The 19,904-nt window shown below is 37.6% G+C and overlaps 2 protein-coding genes across 2 annotated transcripts; one reads left to right on the top strand and one right to left on the bottom strand.

Annotated features, from left to right (window-relative positions):
* Positions 1-7,997: 7,997 nt before the first annotated feature.
* On the top strand, positions 7,998-12,711 carry LOC110849855 (zinc finger protein 37). Its single transcript, XM_035851925.1, has 11 exons — positions 7,998-8,101; positions 8,231-8,367; positions 8,426-8,520; positions 9,477-9,628; positions 9,953-10,117; positions 10,366-10,474; positions 10,554-10,728; positions 11,018-11,186; positions 11,387-12,057; positions 12,176-12,278; positions 12,578-12,711. The coding sequence occupies exons 4-9, from the start codon at positions 9,526-9,528 to the stop codon at positions 11,821-11,823; spliced, it is 1,158 nt and encodes a 385-aa protein (XP_035707818.1). The 5' UTR covers positions 7,998-8,101; positions 8,231-8,367; positions 8,426-8,520; positions 9,477-9,525; the 3' UTR covers positions 11,824-12,057; positions 12,176-12,278; positions 12,578-12,711.
* Positions 12,712-15,346: 2,635 nt separating this feature from the next.
* Positions 15,347-18,302, bottom strand: LOC110849854. The gene is made up of 5 exons (XM_022097317.1): positions 17,843-18,302; positions 17,599-17,731; positions 17,340-17,523; positions 16,774-17,219; positions 15,347-16,694 (listed from the first exon to the last, which is right to left on the bottom strand). The coding sequence occupies exons 1-5, from the start codon at positions 18,300-18,302 to the stop codon at positions 15,347-15,349; spliced, it is 2,571 nt and encodes an 856-aa protein (XP_021953009.1).
* Between the last annotated feature and the right edge of the window lie 1,602 nt (positions 18,303-19,904).

Below are 19,904 nucleotides of genomic sequence, written 5' to 3'. Positions count from 1 at the left end.
GCATTGAGAAGTTATGCGTTGTAGTAATAGCTCGGTATAAAAATTTTACCATACCGGTAGGAAATTTTTAGGGACTGGTATAATTTTAATATCAGACGGCAGCAACTTGAAATAAATGCCTGCATGACTATGTCAGATTTCGACCAGTGTAGTTGATGACATATCATTCGAACTTACCGGCGTAATTAGGCCTAGATTCACTCTAAAATATTCCGTGTCCAAGTAATTCTTGGTTAACCTGGGGCGACATGATTTTACAAAATAGAGTCTTCCATCCCCATACAGTTGGTCACCTTCATCGTCACAACTTTTAATAAAATCGCCACTCTTGCCCTCCAGCTGGGCCCCCTTCGAACAAATGGTAAAGACAAGATAGCAATATGCCACGACCGTGAAAACATCGGACGCCATTCCCCTCACATTGACGAAGGGGGTGGAGGCACTTGAAGCTACGAAGTAGGCGCAAAATACGATCCGCATCACGCTGTGGGCCATATCGATGACGATGCAAGTTCCAAAGACTCGTACGAACGAGGAAACGTTGGTACTTAATCGATTATATAGCGGGATACGGGTGTCGACCAGGGTGAAGTGAGACGCTCTTAATTCACACAATATTTCCAGGTACCAATTAAGAAAAAATATGAGGAGGTAAGGGAAAATGGCGTGGAGGTAGCCCAGCGTGGGGGGAAGTACTATTACCAGGGTGGATATCAGAGTCACTGGAAATAAAATATGTATATCTATGTAGGTGATAAATTATTAACATTTTGAATAAGCGAATACTGTATAAATATTTCATTTCGTATTCATAAAGGATGAATGAACTCTTTTGTTCATTATTCATTTTTCGTCCTATCCTTAATATTTAGGGCATATTGAAAAATTCATTCGCGATAAAATGAAGAATAAACAAACTATGTATGTATAATTTTATCAAATTTTGAATAAATAAACACTGATTGAATAATTTATTCAAATTTTAAAAATTAATGAATTTTGAATGAATAAATGTGTATTTTTCAAACAAATGTACCAGAGGTCGACGCCGCCGACCACACGCCGCCGACGCCGCCGACGCCGGTACTTTTTTACGCGCCGCCGCCGCCGGAAAAAATTCACGGCGCGCCGCCGCCGCCGCCGCCGAAAAAAATTAACGGCGATTTTATTTTGGCTTGAATACTAGATTTTTGTCTAATTATAATTATAAAAGACATCATTTAACAATAGTTTCAGTCCCAAACTAGAGTTTTCATTTGATAATCTCTTATTCATGACAAATATGTACAATGTATTAGAATAACATTAGAATAAATATTTATGAAAAATAGGAAAAATTTTCCATGATTTTTACCAGCTGAATTTTCAATTAATTTGTGTTTTTGAAGATAAGTTACTTATTTTGGCGTAATCTTAAATTCGCGTCTGTATAATGGCTTCAAAACGCGATTATAAAGATTTATTTTATCACGAAACTGGGAAATTGTACCCGAAATAACTTTCCAAAAATTTGCAAAGTTTACTATGCAAATATATTTAATTTCCAAAATTTGCGGGTGGAAATCTTTTTTAATTAAAGAATTGATATCTTAATCTTCAAAATGCTAAATTTAAATTACAAAGACTGAATAACGCGGAAGTGTTAAAACCCCCCGAATAATTCTGAGCAATGACTTGAAGTAATGCGACATAATCAAAACCAACTTGCAGCTTTATAAAAATAGGTGAAATTTGATTAGACGGTAAAAAATGAGAATGCTTTTGTCAAAATCGGAGATGTTATAATTTTAGCTTAAAAAGTGCTTTCCATTTTTTACCTTTGACGTTATCAGTGGTCCCCTATCCTACATCTACCCACGTGCACAGAAACAGACCGGGAGACATAACGCTTTTATGTACATATAAGGGTTTAAAACTATGACATGTGGAAACACATAAAAGATTGCGTACATATATTTTTACCCGACTGCTTTTTTTCGAGCGATAAAGTACAAGATAGCTCTTTAAAAGCTCTTAGGAAACTATTTAGCATTTGGCGCCGCCGCCGGCAAAATACCGGCGCGGCGCGGCGCGCCGCCGCCGCCGACCCTTAGTGAAATTCAAGCCGCCGCCGCCGATGGTACCATCGGCGTCGACCTCTGAAATGTACCTCCTTTATTTGGATTTGCTAGATATCCCTCCCACATGTCACCAATGAATGCGATCCACAACAAATAGAGCATAATCAGCTCGATACGTAATCGTCTATCATATCTATTCCCCACTGCAGGAGGCGTTTTTCTTTTTGCTTCTTCAGAAATATTCGCTTTTCGAGAAAAAATTGAAAATGTTTCCACCAAGCGGTTGAATTCACCGTAAAATTGCGATAGTTCTTCCCTGTTCAGAAAAAGTGTGACCCTAATGAATACGACGGCGAAGATGTGGACTGCTCCTTTAATCAGGATGGTTGAGTAGTAAGTGCTCGTCACTAGTTGTCGGCCCCCCCTCGTAGCCCCCTTTATCGACGGATCTTCAGACAAGTAGGGAATAAATAGATGAATATTCCCAACCCCAAGAAGACAAAATATTATGGTTGACGTAATCGGAAGAAGGGTACGATTCCCATTTTTAATTGGTACTGGAAAATAGCCTAAAATTTGTGATAAGCGCAGCGCATGGTGGCCCATTTTTTGAGGGACAAATTCTAAATGCAGTGTGGCTTGACAGTTTCATCAAATTGAGAATTTTTAGCTACGACGGTATTTATTTACATAAATAATTGGGCAAACAAATGGAACACATTTAGGTTTTTCAATTAAGTAAATGCACCAAGTTAAATATTTGGGATTACAATTAAGTAATTAGATCGCGATTTAAATGAGTATATGATTTGATTAATTTATTGCAGCAACTAAATAGTGAGGGGGTGTCAGGCTGAATGAAATTTTCAATATTAGTGAGATTGAGTATGAAAAGCTTTTATGATAATTTGTGGCCAAACATATTTACTCAATTCGCGATTGGTTGAATTTTGAACGTGTGACATTATGAAGATAAAAAATTACATTCAAAACCACAAACTAAAAATACATGTCTTTAAACACGTCACATTCAAATCTGTATTAAAATAGTTCTTGTCAAATGGATTAAAACTGCGGTAGACTATTAACATACCTATTTTAACATTGAATGAGTTGACCTTAATTTTTCAGCATTACGTGCATAGTTCGTCTCAATACGGTAGTAACTAAATATCTAAATGCTTAAGGATCTAAATACTGACGACCAAATAACATGCTCTTCCTTGCCAAGTACATATATAATCCTCAAGAATGAAAGCTGCCTGCATTTCAGTGTAGAACTTCGTATATATTTTTTGCACATGCATGTAACAAACTTAAGAATTTCGATTTTACGGTATCTTTTTAATGCAGAGTTTTTGAGTTTGCATGTTAAACTTTCACCAGGTGCTTTCTCCCAATGCAGAGTCCACGAGCAGGAGATAAGCATGAAAATACACTATACAAATTATGATAAAGTACTGCAGACAATGGTCTAACTTCTCCTCGAACTGAATGTTTCACATCAAACTTATGAAAAACTATTTATATAAATAAAAAGAGCTGTAAAATATTTGTCCCTTAAAAACTATGTACAAGTTCGTAACATTGTTTGAAATAAATTTCTACTTGGAGGATTCCATTTCTAAATTTTTTTAAAGAAGTTACTCCTTTTATACCTAATTCCTCTTTAAAATTACTAATTGTTTTGTAACCGAGTGAGCTAAGCAGCATACGAGGGGACCATTCATTGTGTATTTAGAAGGACAAAAGATTTACTCAAAAGAATTGGGAATTTGGTTCTTTCGTGGTCACAGTTTACGCTTTGAGCCAGGCTGCCACCGACAGTCAATTGTTGCTCTTAATGTAAAGGTTGGTTGGGTGACCAAGCGAAAGTTGGGGAAAGTTTTGGGTAACAGAGCCAGCAAAGGGGAAAGTTGACTTCCTTCCTCCTTCCAGTTCCAGCATGAACGAAATTTTGAAGGGGAATAAACTTGGTCATTTCTGGATATGTACAATGATGACGAATATATTTTATGCAGATATTCATGTATATGTACATACATATTTAAGTACTGTATATGCAATGGACATGATGCCATGTGATCTTGCAGGATTAATGAAATAAGTACCTGTAAACTGTAAATAGCCATGTATACACATATGTACAAAGTAAGCAAGCAATTATCAATACTTTTCACCAATTGAATTTATTTAATTATTGACAAAATTTTTCATTTATCGATTCCGCTTTGTCCGATAAAGAAATGCTGCATGTTTATCCGAAAGCGTGCAAAATAATAAACACATCCTCTTGAATAAACATGTCCTCTTGTGCCAGTTGTGCCGATTAAAATAACACAATTTTTATATTGTACATTATGAGCATAATTATAATTTTTATACATAATATGTATCAAATAGTTGATAAAATATGTGACAAAGCAAATTTAGCATACATATATGTATTTTCCTAAGAAAAAATTGAATTTTTTAAAGAAGCATTTTATGTACTTTTCCAATATTGTTTTCATAACTTTAATAAATCGCGCCTCGCTTCAACTCGTCGACGAATCTTTTCACCACGAAGACAAAGTAGGTCTGCACTGCCAGCAAAAGCCCACCTATAGCGAGCACAATAAATCCCGCGGCGACGTACCCGGCCACAGCGACCATGAAAAACATGGCCAAAATCGTGACAGCAGCCATGGAAAGGAGCCCATAGTACCCGATCAACCATGGCCTGATGAAACGGTGATTCGGCTAAAAATGCCACCAATAGGGATATTCATTAAGGGACATATTATGTAATAAAAAATGTTATGTCATAAAGGTGTGTGGGTCTTGTATCTTCTTACTCGTTTTAAGATTAACATGAAGATCAGAAAGGGGATAAGCTTGTTGGTCTATAAATCGTCGTTTTTATGATAACATAACATATCGACATTGTCTTACGAGTTCGCCATCGCAACATAATTAAAAAAAGAAAATGGTCAACTAAATATTAGTCTAGGAGATGGGCCAGTTCGTAGGTGAATTTTCAAGTGGGGGGGGGGAACTTTTACTAAAACTTACCCCCAATATTTTTATTCAAATTTCACTAATTTCAGCAGAAATATATGTACAGCTTACCACGCGATATCCATGGACCATGAGGCATGCCAGGATCAAGTACACGATCGTCACGAAGATCTGGGTGCTACTGAACGCGATGCAGAGATTGGCTGGGGAAATTATTTTTTTTGTATGCGTAAATTGTGGAAAGGGTGGGAAATCGTTTTCCTTGACTTGTTCGGGGTACTTTATGATGAAACTGAGACGAATAGAGTGCAGTACAAGGGAGACGATGCATTCGACCTGAAAAAATTATTCAATTCCGCGTAAAATGCAGTCGATAGTACAATACTAAATCTTCGCATTTTTATTTCTTATTGACGGTATTCATTATCTGTTCATATCCTTAGTTTCATAAAATACTTTGCAAAGAAAAAACAAGGGGCCCCTTTTCGTAAAAAATTGTAACCTTAGTAACGCGATTTTCGATCACAGAATTTTCCGACGCCTACAAAATCTTGTAATCGTCGTAAGTAATTTTACGATACAAAAAAACGAATGATACCAAGGAATGCCTTCACTGTTTTCTGCACAATTGCAATTTTATTGATAATAAATTGATTTCCTTTTGATAATTCTGTTTAACTAATTGTGTAATACGAATTCTTACAATATTGAGAATTCCAATGATGAGCGTTCCCTTTCCCACCGTGCAGCACCCGCAACAACAAGTTTCCGACATTTTTTATCCGAATTAAATTGTTCTCTGGGTTTTATCCAGAAAACTGAAAAAATAATGATGTTGGCGAGGAAAGTGGAAAGAATTGGTGCTAACTTAGAGCCGTGTCAACTTATTTAACGGGAGTAGAATGCCTCTTTCTCGTAGCTTGGCTTGACTCAAACTAATAAAATTTAGTATTTGAGAAACGGTTTTATTTTTTTATCGAGGTGGTTCTCGACTGGAGATTCTCCAGTTGAGAATAAACTTTTACCCAGGTTTAGCATCTAATTATTTAAAAATTGTCTCAATGCTTCGCTGAATCAGTTCACTCATACTGCATATTTACAGCATACTAAATATATACAGTCAAATTATTTGTGCTAGTCAGCAGCAGTTTCACTTTCATCAACAATCTCAATTTCCCCCCAGCAACACCCCCTGATTAACAGGGGGGTGTAGTCCTGGTCAGCATTCTATTATGTCAAAAGTTATTTGATTTCGCTTTTTATGATATAACCACACCCTCCGCCCCAGGTCAAGAGGTGTGGCTGGAAGATAATCAGGAAAGGGTAGTCCGATTGAATTGATATCATTTTCGGAATACAATTTCGAAACAATATGTGCATTTTTATACGCAGAAACTAATTTAAAAATTAATCTAACATGTTAATGTTGTCTCAATATGTTATGTTTAATATTAATTAAGACAGTATTAATACGGCAATAACTATATACCTACGTATAGATCTACTAATAAGGTACCAAAATCCTGCAACTATTGAACGCTAACCAGTTTTGCACATGAGAAATTTTGCACGTGGATTTCAGGGTATGGTTTTCTCAGAGTTGAATAACATTGGGTTTGCATTTCCACTCGCAACATGTGCTTTCAGCGAGCGCAGAGTCCACGAGCAGAAGAGATACACGGAGAAAGTACTTCGCAAATCGGGGACGCTCGTCTCACTTTGCCTCCATCATGAATTCGTCATGAAAATATTTCCATGAAAACTGTAAAATATTCGAACACAAAAAGTTACAAGTTCATAACACCGTTGTTTGTTTTATTTTAAATAAATTTCTATTTGGAGGATCGAATTTCTAAAAAGTATTCAAATTGTTATTTATTTATTTATTTATTTACATGAAGAAGTAAAACTATTTCTGGTTAATTTTCTTATTATTATAGTTCAAATGTAATTGTTATGCATTTCATCATGCAGGAAATTTCTTTGTGAGTAGAATTCTTACATGAAAAAAATTATAATTTTAGATAAAATCTTGGAACGATCAAATTCATAGAATTTTTTTAGAGAATGGAAAATGTTTGAGATTTTCAGTTCAGAATTTTGTGCGGGTTTGTTATTTGTGCAATGCAGCTGTGATGATGTGAAAGTAAATATTATTTAGGGGCCGTCCATAAATTACGTAACGCAAAAATCGTCATTTTTTAGACCCCCCCTCCCCTCTCGTAACGGCATCGTAACGCTTCTCGACTACCCCCCCCCCCTCCCCCTTCGTAACGTAACATAAATTTGATTTCACCGCAGGTGATTTACTTAGCATTCGCAATGCATTGTGGGGAATTTTGGGGCCGCACCGATGAAAGGAAAGGGGGGTATCTCTCATTCTGTTACCACAAAATAGAGCCAAAAATCCAGTTTATTTTTACCTGTATAACCAGGTTATTTCGGTTACTCCATTCTGAGATATTTAAGGTCAAACTTTTGACCGCAAACTTTTTTGCATTGAGCTAGAAAATTTGTGACAACTTTGCACTTAAATATTTCAAAATGAAGCAAATGAATTGATCTGGTTGTACATATCTATGTAAAAATAAACTAGATTTTTTGGTATATTTCTTGGTAACAGAATTGAACGATGGACTCGTTACCCCCCCCCCCTTTCTTGACCGGTTCGGCCTAAAATTCCCCACTGTAATGCAACCTTTTCTCAATTTACACCTGGAAAACTAATGAAAAATGTATATTTACATGCGTACACTGAAACCCTTTGGATGACATGAATTCAATATGCTCGGCGTATCCTATTTGGCGAATTTTAGTCGAGTTTATTAAATGTGTTACGTAACAAATTTTTTATACCCCCCACCCCCTTCATAACAATTCGTAACGCACTTCCCATGACCCCCCCTCCCCCCCTCTTGCGTTACGTAATTTATGGACGGCCCCTTAATGTTTAATCCACATTTTATAAAACATGAGTATTTATATATTTCGAATTTTAAACAATTTATAGCTTCAGAATTGGTAAAGCTGTAACCTTTAAGGTGAGTGGATTTAGTAATTTTTATTTAGTGACACAATTAAAAATATCTTTCGTATTTTAAGAACCTCAATAATTTAAGGTTATTTTTACGCAAAGTGTTAAAATTTAACACAATAAATTTAAATTACAGGACGGCGACATGAAGGCCGACCTGGCGACCGAGTTGTCCGCGGAGGTCGAATCCCTGAAACAATTTGTGGCTCAGACTCGACAAAGAATTCGTCGCATTGCTCGGCGCTGGAATAATTATCGATCAGGATAAATTTAGTAAATTGAACAATTTTATTATCTTGAGGGCAATGTATTTTACTAATTTTAAACACAGATCCTAACCCGACTGGTGTCACCAGACTGATAAACGTGCTCAACGACATTTTGACCTTGCCCTTCGCCGACTTTTTGTCCGTCACTACGTCTGAGGTCCAAGATGCCATTTTTTGTGACACTTTTTAGCCCGAGACAGGGCTTATGGAACCGTCATGTCCGTCCGTCTGTCTGTCTGTCTGTCCGTCTGTCTGTCCGGCACGATAGAGCCAAAACGGCTGAACCGATTGACTTGAAATTTTTACCATATGCATATTGGACAAAGTTAGGAAACGAGTTCGAAGATGGGCGAAATCGGTCCAGTGGTTGACCGGTGGGGGTCATCGGAGTGGGTGGGGTCTTATGCACCAAAATTTCAAAATTGTTGGAGAGAGCTGAAATTTGGTACAGAGGTTGCTAATGGCTCCTAATAGAAAAAAATAACTTCAGGTTGGAAAAATTTTCATCATGAGTGACCCTATGGGGTGACCCATACCGATTTTTCAAAACCATCATATCGAACTGAAATTTGGTGGAGAGGTTGCTTATGGGTCTTAATAAAAGAATATGATATGATATTGGTAAAATTTTTATCTGGAACGCCCCTATGGGGGGACCCATACCGATTTTTAGAAATTGTTTTAAAAAGATGAAATCCGGCACAATGATACTTAATGACTGCTAATTAAAGAATATGAAGTTAAAAGTGAACAAAGTGCAACCAGACCAAAGTGACCAGAGTGCAATCAGTATGGGGTGACCCATACTGATTTTTAAAAATCGTTATATCGAGCTGAAATTTGATTTGGAGGCTGAATAGCACATACATACAGCTTAGAACTTCAGGTTGTTAAAGAAGCCACTGGTCATGGTGGTCAAGGCACATGATTTGTAACTAATTCAAAAATTTGGTACCAAATAATAGAAACTATCTAACAAACTTTTAACCATCCACAACACGGAAGTTGGTGATATTATGTCGGTCAGTTCGGAAAAGAATTTAGAAGCGGGCTCTGACTTATTGAGTCAGGGACTATGTCCCTGACTCGGGCTATATGGAGTCTGCACTGTAGGTTTTTAATTGGCGATGAAGATGATGCTGATGTGAAAGTGGAGGAAGAAATGTGTCCTTCTCCAAGTCAAGAAGATGATGACGATTTTGACCCTTGTGACCTATCTTTCAATCCAAACGAAGAAGAAGATCTTAATAGTTATATACCACCTGGTAATAAAATAACAAGGATTAGTATTTGGTTAAATAATTACTTAAGTTAATGGGCAATCACGCAAGGCTTTGGTAATATTGTAAAATCTGTAAACTTCTTACAAATATTTCTAAGCAAAAGAGGCTTCCGTAATCCGTTTTTTCGTAAACTTACTAATCGTCAGATGAAAGGCGTGTTTTTCTTTTTTGGAAGTTTGTAAAATAATTTTTCGATACGTACATATTTTACGAGTTACCAATACCTGCGTGATATTTTTTTTTTTTTTTTTTTACAAAATATCACTTTTGAAGAAACATTCAGTTCTAGATTTAAATCCATTCTAGCCACGAGTGTTAATAAAAAGGACCGTCAAGATGATGCTGATGTGAAAGTGGAAGAAGAATTGTGTCCTTCTCCTCCAAGTCAAGAAGATGACGACGATTTTGACCCCTTTGACCTAGCTTTCAGTCCGGACGAAGAAGATGACCTTGAATGTTGTATACGACCTGGTAATAAAATAAGAACGACCAGTATTTGGTTCATTAATTACATAACGAGGCAATTCACGCAGGCTTTGGTGACATTGTAAAATCCGTAAATATCGTTAATAAAGTTTTGTCAGAATTTTCCAAGTATTTCTGGAGAGTTTTATTTAGTGAAATTATTTTATCCAATTTATGGATTTTACACGTTACTAAATGACTTCGTGAATTGCCTCAATGTTTTAACAAAATATCAATTAAGTTGTCCCATTTAGTTCTAGATTTAAAATCCATCCTAGCCAAGGAGACGCCAGGCTCGAGGGTTAATAATAAGAATCAAGAAAAGATCATTCTTACCACGGGAAATAAATTACGACGCAAGATGTACGAGCCTTTTAAAAATATTAGATACATAAATACGTCAACCTCCAGTTTTTTTCACAATGTATTTTAAAATATGCAGAGATCGTGATCGCACTGGGAGAAATGGCGATATTGACAAGAATCTTGGGTCAGGTCAAGGTCACACTAAGTCATTTGGTGAACGTGACTTTCGCCTCGTGCTGGACAGATTAAGTAAGAAAGATCTCGCCAAGTGGAAAGTTCCGTTGGAGAGAAAGCGCAAGGTGGCGAAAAGGGTAAAAAACAGTTGAACCCATGGAGTACTGCAATTCACGCAGGCTTTCGTAATATTGTAAAATCCAGAAACTTACAAAGTTCTCGAAACTTTTCAAATATATATAAGGAACATTAGATTGCATACGAATATTTACAAATTTCTTCAGCTCACGGGCGTCTCTTTATTTTGTAAAGTTTGTAAAATTACATATTTTACAAAACTTAATGATTTTACAATGTTACCACTGACTGGGTGAATTGAATTTTAATTTTTGAAAAGTGTAAAATCTAAAATCACTCGTTTTACAGATACCTCAACAACGTTTGGACGACGATTTTGACGATAACCCGAACGAGCAGGATGACGAGTACACCCTCCCAAGCTGTAATTCTTCCTCTGAAGACAACCTAGAATTTGCCCCCGCTCACAAACAAATGCGTTTTCCCGTCTTCCCCAAAGGCAGACCATCGAATCGACGTAAATTCATTTTCACTCAAACATTACCATTACCATTACCATTCATTGGCGGTGGAAATTGTCCCCAGAAATTCAGAAAATGCATATCCTTCCAATATTGATAGCCCCTGCTTCTCCTATGCTAAAATGTTACTGTCTCCAACTTCTGTTGCCACCTATTTTGATACAATAAGGTGTTTACATATTTCCTTCTCTTCTAGACCTTGACGGACTCGACGAATTCGCAGTTTTCGATCCCGTCACCCACGCCAAGCGATACCGTTGTCCCGATTGTTCCAAAATAATCAGAGTTCCGACACATTTCAAGGAACATAGACTAATTCACACGGGAGAGAAGCCTTGTGTCTGCGCCACCTGTGGGGCTGCATTCCGAAGAAAGAGAGAACTCCTCGTCCACCTTGAACGTCTGCATTCCACGGAGAAAAAGGAATTTTTTTGTGACCAATGTCCCAAGTCGTTCCCAGTCCGATATCTGTTGATGACTCATCGAAGGATTCACCTAATGGCGAAGAAGCCTATAGTTTACGTCTTCTGCCCAAAGTGTCCGAAGCAGTTCAAGAACAGGAGATACTTAAATAGACACGTGGTTGCAGTTCATGACCAGGTTTCAGAGTTTCGTTTACACGTATTTACATAATCGTCAGATATAATTAATACCAATTAATCATGTTTCTGCCAGGTGAGGAAATTCAAGTGTACCCTGTGTGACATGGCGTTCACGCGGGGGAGTGCTTTACGTATTCATGTGAAAAGTCACGACAATCCGAACAGGAGGAAGGAGGGGTATAAAGGGGAAAGTAAAAAGGGGGATCGCCAGGCCAACCAGGTCGAGAAAAGTGAAAAGGATGTCGTTCCCAAGGGAAATGCTCAGGTGGGGAAATTCCAACAGTTAAATTGGATATTTTCTCATCCTTCTCGATTATTTTCATAAAAAATCCATCTATCTACTTACAAATTAAAATTACCGCAAATTCTGGTTTGATACATAGAAACCTGCTGACGGTGCGGACCATGCCGACGGCCAATCTGTCCCCCCTAGGAAACGTATACGTAAACCTGTCACCCCACAACAGAGACTACGATATTATCAAAGTAATGTGCGCTCTACCTATGCACTCTTAGAAATCCAGTAGTAAAATTTTCCAAGCGGTATTATATAAGACTCTTCCAAGGTCTTTTTTTAATACCGTTCTGTAATACTTCGCTCCGTATTAATACTTTACCATATCGGTAGAAAATTTTTACGAAACCGGTATAATTTTAATACCAAGTGGTAATAGCTAGCTTAACACCGAGAAATCAATACCTGTCTAACTATAATACAAGATTTCTAAGAGTATCATACCGCTCATTAACTAATCCAAATATTGCGTTATCTTACATATTTGCAGACATTATGAAACCCAGGCGGAACCTCCTTCCTCCCGTCGCCTGTCCCGATTGCGGCCTCGTCTCCAAAAATGCTCTTTCTCTTAAATCCCATCGAAAACTTTTTCACTCCTCCCAAATCCCGGTACCCCGAAAAGGCCCGGTTTGGCCGTGTCCCCTCTGTGACTTAAAATTTGGGATAAAACTCTCCCTCCGCACGCACCTTTCCACCGTACACGACTCGGTCGAGTCCATCGAGGGGATCAATAGCTGGGGAACGTTCGAGGCCACGGATCCCGTCACCGGCATCAAGCGATATCGTTGTCCCGACTGCGACAAGATGATTTCCTGTATAAGTTTTCGGAGTCACAGAAGAATCCATACAGGCGAGAAGCCACATCTCTGCCAAATATGTGCACTCTTAAAAATTTTCACTTCGAATGAAGTAAAATGTCACTCTAATACGTAGTCAAAGTGCTTCGACGCTGCCCGGAGTAATGCGTGCAGGAACTAGTCTTACTCCGCTCAGAGTTGTAGCATGCTCCAAATTATGCACAAGGCTTGAACGACACATAGTAAGATGTTACTCTATATGATGCAATTTTGCCCGATTCTAAGTAAACGTGAACACGGTTTGGAGTATATGACCTACTCTGTCCGGGGCTCGCCTTACTAATTTAAAAGTTCAGTTAAAAATGGCAAATATATATTTATGTAATTGATTATTTATTATTTCACAACTACTAAGTTTTACAATCCAATTACTGTCATATGTATGTAGGTTAAAAATAATATTACAGCATGGCAAAAAATGAGATATTAACACTAAATAACCTGAGAAACAGAGTTAAATATTCTGCATAATTTGTCCAATCAATTTGTCCTTGACAATGGGTGGAAGATTAGGTTGAAAAGGTGGGACGACGTGGATGAGGTCATCTTTTTGAAGGTGTTGTAAAGATTCCGGTTAGATTATTATCTATGTTAAAAAATGTGCAAAAGTTTGGGTTTATTTTGTAAAAATAGAGAATGGAATGAATCTAAAATAGATCTTACCTTTAAACAATTAACAGTATTTTCCAAGATTAAGTGGAAATAATAATCTTTGGATTTCCGTATCACACATTTTTGAAACTTTTGAAATGGGAATTTAAATTTCGAAATTCACGAGGGAAATGTGTATGTAAGTCTGGAATAGACTAACAAACTCCAAGGTAGAAATCAAGAAGGGCGGGCGAATTGCGACAGGCTTACTCGGAATGAAGTTCGATTAACTTTAATTGGAGTAGACGTGGACTCATTTTTAAGTTATTCTCAAGTATGGTTCTTTCAGAGTTAAAAGGATCGCTTACTAATACGAGAGCAACTGGATTTACTTTAAAATACCTTCGTATGCTCAGTTCAGGGTTACATTCTTTTTTACTTTTCGAGAAGTATGGTACATTTTTGAGAGTGTGGGGTTACGTTCCGCGAAAAGTCGTCACTCGCAAGTCACTGTAAACGTCGCCATACGACTGAGGAAGAAAGCCAAGAATTTATCTGTGATCAATGTCCCAAATCGTTCCGATTTCAAAACTACCTGGTAATTCATCAAAGTAGGATGCACCCAAAGGGGGGAAAAAGAGCTACCTTTTTATGCGCAAAGTGCCCGAAACAGTTCTCGCAGAGAGGCAGCTTGAACTCGCACATGGTTGCAGTCCACGATCAGGTATAAGGGAATTTGGTGGGGTCGTGCATAAAGTGGAGTATTTGGTCGATTTTTTTAAATACATAACTGAAGCTGCCAATAATTCACGCGTTTGCCGTGAAAATAAGAAAAAGAAATATTGTATAATTTATTTTTTTAAAGTGCGGTGCAAGAAATCAAACACTGAATCAATCTGAAAGTTTTATAGGGTAGAAAAATCGACCACGTACATTGGTTATGCACGGCCCCCATCCGACTGCTTTGCTAATTATGACAGCCATATTATCTAATTGTCAGCTAGTTTATTTTTATTTTATTTTATTTTTTACTTAATTGTGTATAACTAACACTATTAGTACTCATTCTTGTTCTACTAGGCGAGGAAATTCAAGTGTACCCTTTGCGACAAGGCGTTCAAGTGGTTGAGCAATTTGCGGTATCACGAGCAAGTCCACGCCAATCCGGGGGCGAAGAAGAGGCGTGACCGCCCAGTGCGAATTGTTCCCCCAACGTAACCAGAATCTTTGGCCAGCCGAGGAGAGGAACCAAGATTTGACTGAAGCCATAAATTCCTAAATACATACGTTTTCACTGGTGTTTTAAATTCATTAACTGGAGGGTTGGAACTTTTTTTATGAAATTACAGATATGTACAATTAAATTTTATAGTTATCTTGACGTGATTCGCTCACATATTTTTTGTAACTCAGAAAACTGTGTAGGTAACTTTAATAAAGGTTTTCCAACTTTTATGAAATGAAAGTATTTAATTACAACTCGGCCTGTATTGATGTAGATTTTTGTTATTTTATTGTGTAAACAAATGGGTTATTAATTAGTATTTTAGTATGTACATTTATATGTATACTAGCCTATAGCCCGTCCAAGGACGGGTCCTAGAATGTATCTACATACATAAAACGTCTTTGTTGTCGGTATTATTTTATAAGTAATTTTTGCAGAAGCGTTTGCAGGATATCATATCCTCCCAGGGCAGGGGACGTGGACCCCCTTCTGCGTGCTGCCCCACAGGCTTTCTTTGTTTTATTAAGAAAGCACGGACGGTACATTTGTCTGAGCCACCGCTAGCTCAAATTGATTTGAATTATTGACAGTCCGGGTCTAATTGCCTTGCAAATATTTCTTCATAGACCACATTTTTGGTAAAAACTCTATCTGAGCCCTCAATTAATTTTCCCTGTTCTGGGCCGTCTATTATCTTAATTTTTGCATCTGCAAAGCGTCGCACTCTTGATAAGGCAACATATAATTGACCATGGCTAAAACATGGTTCAGGGAGATATACTCCGACCTTGTCTAAAGTTTGCCCTTGGGACTTATTAATTGTCATTGCAAATGCCAATTTAATTGGGAACTGCCTTCTTCGTAAAACGAATGGAAAGTCTTGATTTGTAGTGGACAAATCGATTCTTGGAATGAACACAATTTGTTGCTGTGCAGACCCTGTAAGCACTTTTGCAATTATTAAATTCGGCTTCAAGTCTTCAACAATTAGACGGGTGCCATTACATAGTCCTCGCTTCGTATTTAAGTTTCTAAGGAGCATAATATTGCTGCCCTTTTTAAGATTTAACTTGTGGACAGGCATTCCAGATGGCGTTAAACCATTTAAGAATTCAACAGGATAATGTTGTCTATCCTCTGCACTTTCATCATCGACGGAATCCGTACTGCAATAAGTTACCGAATTTCCTTCTAGAATATTTAAAATTTCTTCATTTATTTTGTCAACGTCCATGTTTTTTGGACATAAAATTGCCATTTTTGAAAAGTTGGCAACATTGGCAACCGTAAGACGTTCTCCGTATATTTCATAAATTATTGACTCCCGACAGATAAGTTGTTCTGGGATTTCAATTGTATCTTTAGGAAGGCCAAGAGGAGTATCTAATGTCCCATCCCCCAATTTTAGTAGCCAATCACTATAGCTTTTGTCTACAGACCTTACATTACTAAGTAAGTGTAGAATTTTGACTTTTCGCCATAAGCTGTTAAATTTCAAACTCGCTTCTACAATGGCAGATCTACTTGCATGAGGAACTACAGGTAACGTTTGTCTAAAATCTCCTCCTAGTAGTAGGACTTTACCACCAAGTGGCTTTTGATTATCCATCACTTCTTTAAGAAATTTATCCACTGCTACTAATGCAAGACTTGGGGTCATTGTAGCTTCATCCCAGATGAGCAATTTTGCTTGTCTAAATAGCTCAGCATCTGCTGATTTCGATCGAATTGGTGATGTTGTTGTGTCATCTATAGGAATGCGGAATTTAAATTGCGAATGGTAAGTTCGTCCACCATCAAGCAAATTGGCTGCAATCCCGGTTGATGCCATAGGTAATGCAATATTTCCTTCACCACGCACTGTGGAAAGTATGGTCTTGTAGACGTGGGTTTTCCCACTTCCACCAACTCCATCCATAAAGAATATTCTGGGGAAGGTTATCATTTTCGGCAGCATTTAATACTGTATCGAAAGCATTTCGTTGCTCACCGTTAAGAGTATCTTGCAATGCGTCACCTTTTTGTTTCTCTGCAAGTACATCAAAATATTCGTCCGCAGCCGCACGCATGTTGGCTGGTGGAGACGGCAAGCCAAAGTCTTCGCATTTCTTGTAGCTCAAGATAAGAATTGCTTGAATTTCTACTAAAGCAAGATTTGTACAATGCTGGCAATTATCTGTATGACTGTGCCTTGCATCTCTTGCAAAATCTTCATACAAATCAGCTTTGTATTTTTCGAAAAGTTCCAAAGCGTTAGGAGGAACTGCAAACACGCAGATATACGCAAATAAGTCTCTCATTTGCCGAGGCATTTTCCAAATTGCTGCATCGGTTAATGCAAAGTCCCAAGTAGCATCATCACTAAATATGCCACTTTTTTGGGCTGCTTCTTTGAAGGTTGGATAGATTACATCTTCTACAGTTCTAAGATCTTCAAAGGAAGTAGCCCCTCGCTTATGAAGCAATAGTAGTCTAAGACAATATTTTTCTGCGTCGGTAGATAAATTAACAGGGTACATTCTACCGATTGTATTATTTGTCTCTTTTTGACGTGGTTTCCAGACTCCACTTACTTTATTAAAGACATAATGTTCGGGGATATCGGCATATAAATAAAGCCTTGCATCTTCATCTGTATCGTTTAATTTAAACCAAGCCGTCAGCATAGTTTCTTTTGATCCGGCTCTTGCGGCCGCAGCTTCCACATTATCTGCATTGAAGTACACAGTTTGTTCACTCGGAAGATGTACTGGCAGTCTATAGATTGTATGTGATTGCTCATGCATAGAATTGCCAAAAAGTCGCCAAGCAGCTTCTGGAGCACTTATGTACCTTGAGTCCATGAAAGTTTTAATTTCATCATGATTAAGGACGTCTTGTTCAAAGATAGCAATATTTGCACAGTCATGTCCTTTATACACGTATTTGAAAAGGTACTTGACACTTTTTACAGATGCACAGCTTTCTACATTAATGTGACAATTATATTTCAAGCTCATATATGGATTATATGGGACAATCCAAGAGTTGTCAATCTATCTGCCATTTACATCAGTTTGGCCAGTATTTCGTCTACGATATTTTGGATAACCATCGCAGTTTACCAAAGTTTCATTTTGGAATGGCTTTGGAAATTCTTTTGTACATTTTCCATCAGGTCCCGTACATGGTGAGTTTAGATTTGCCGAACCACATGGGCCGTGAACCATATGCTTTGTTACAACTGCATGTAACCGAGGATATTCATTAATATCTGGTATTTCAGCGGATATAAGCTGATTAAGTTTGTCGGCATCCACAGAACCGTCATTTTTAACCATTAAAAGAATGTGGGCATGCGGAAGTCCCCTCTTTTGAAATTCAATTACATGAACTTTTGCTGTTAAAATGCCAAGTATATGTTTTTTGGAAATATCATCCAACAATTCTTTTAGCTTTAGGTTAAAGACCCTGGTTACTAAATCGGGTCTAAATTCTGCTCTTTGGCCATATTGAAGGTTATCAGTTATTTCGGGCCATTTTGGATTGCATGTCATAGTTACAAAAAAATCTTACAAAAAAATCTATAAAAATGAATTTTTATATTTTCAGAGATGTAATTCTGAACAAAAAATGGGTTTATTTTTTGAAATCGGGTTAAAATTCGAAAAGTTACAGCGTTTTTAAAAATCCGAATTTTGGTTGAAATTTTTTTTGAAAATTCCGCCAAGGGCGTAAACATGCCCATTCAGGAAAACGAAAAAATACGGGTCCAATTATTTTTGAACGTAAACAATTTAAAATTAGTCCGGTGGATATCGGTGATAACCACCTCACACCTCCTCATTGTCAGTATAGTTAATTAGATTAGACGCATGATTGAGTGAGCGCGACAAAGTGCGACGGATACGACACTAACGCGCAATGGTAGTTGATACCCACCAGAACCCGGGTTTAACACTTTCTATCGCGAAATATTGAAAATGCTTTTATGGAACGCTTAGTCTGGTTTGTCTCCAGGGCGACATGAGGGCCGACCTGGCGACCGAGTTGCCCGCGGAGGTCGAATCCCTGAAACAATTTGTGGCTCAGACTCGACAAAGAATTCGTCGCATTGGTCGCCGCGCTGGAATAATTATCGACCAAGATAAATTTAGTAAATTGAGCAATTTTATTATCTTGAGAGCATTGTATTTTACTAATTTTAAACACAGATCCTAACCCGACTGGTGTCACCAGACTGATAAACGTGCTCAACGACATTTTGACTTTGCCCTTCGCTGACTTCTTGTCCGTCTTCACGTCCGAGGTGGAAGATGCCATTATTTGTGACACTTCTTTAATTGGGCATGAAGATGATGCTGAAGTGAAAGTTGAAGAAGAATTGTGTCCTCCGAATCAAGTAGATGATGACGATTTTGACCCATTTGACCTATCTTTCAGCCCCAACGAAGAAGAAGACCTTGATTGTTGTATACGACCTGGTAATAAAATAACAAGGGCCAGTATTTGGTTCGTTAATAATGAGGGAATTCCCACAGTCCTTGTTAACATTGTAAAATCCTTGAACTTGCAAACTTTTACCAAATTTTGAAGCTTTTTCTAAAGAACATTTGCTTACAATTTTTGTAAACTTGCTCATTTCAGTTCAAGGGCGTCTCTTTATTTTGTGAAAGTTGGTGATCTTATTTTATAAAACGTACTTATTTTACATGACTGTGTGAATTGTCTCAATATTTTTTTCCCCAAAATATCAATTAAGTTGACACATTTACATAGTTTTAGATTTAAAATTCATCCCAGCCAAGGAGACACCAGGCTCGAGAGTTAATAATAAGATTCAACCAACGATCGTTCTTACCTCAGGGCGACGCAATGTGTACGGGACTTTTAACCATATTAAATATGTCAAACTCCAGTTTTTTGTACGATGTTATTAATTATTTAATAATATATAGAAATCGTGACGGCAGTAATGACAAGAATTTTGGGACAGGTCAAGGTAAAAGTCAGACAAAGCCACGCGATAAAGGTGAACTTCGCCCAGTGCTGGACAGATTAAGTAAGAAAGATATCGCCAAGTGGGAAGTTCCATTGGGGAGAAAGTGCAAGTTGGCGAAAATGGTAAAAAAGCTTATCTCATTAGGATTGCAATTCAC

Source organism: Folsomia candida, unplaced genomic scaffold (genome assembly GCF_002217175.1).
Source record: "Folsomia candida strain VU population unplaced genomic scaffold, ASM221717v1 Fcan01_Sc005, whole genome shotgun sequence".
NCBI classification, from domain to species: domain Eukaryota; kingdom Metazoa; phylum Arthropoda; class Collembola; order Entomobryomorpha; family Isotomidae; genus Folsomia; species Folsomia candida.
Note: the sequence above shows the minus strand (reverse complement) of the source record. Positions and strands in the feature narration are given on the sequence as shown.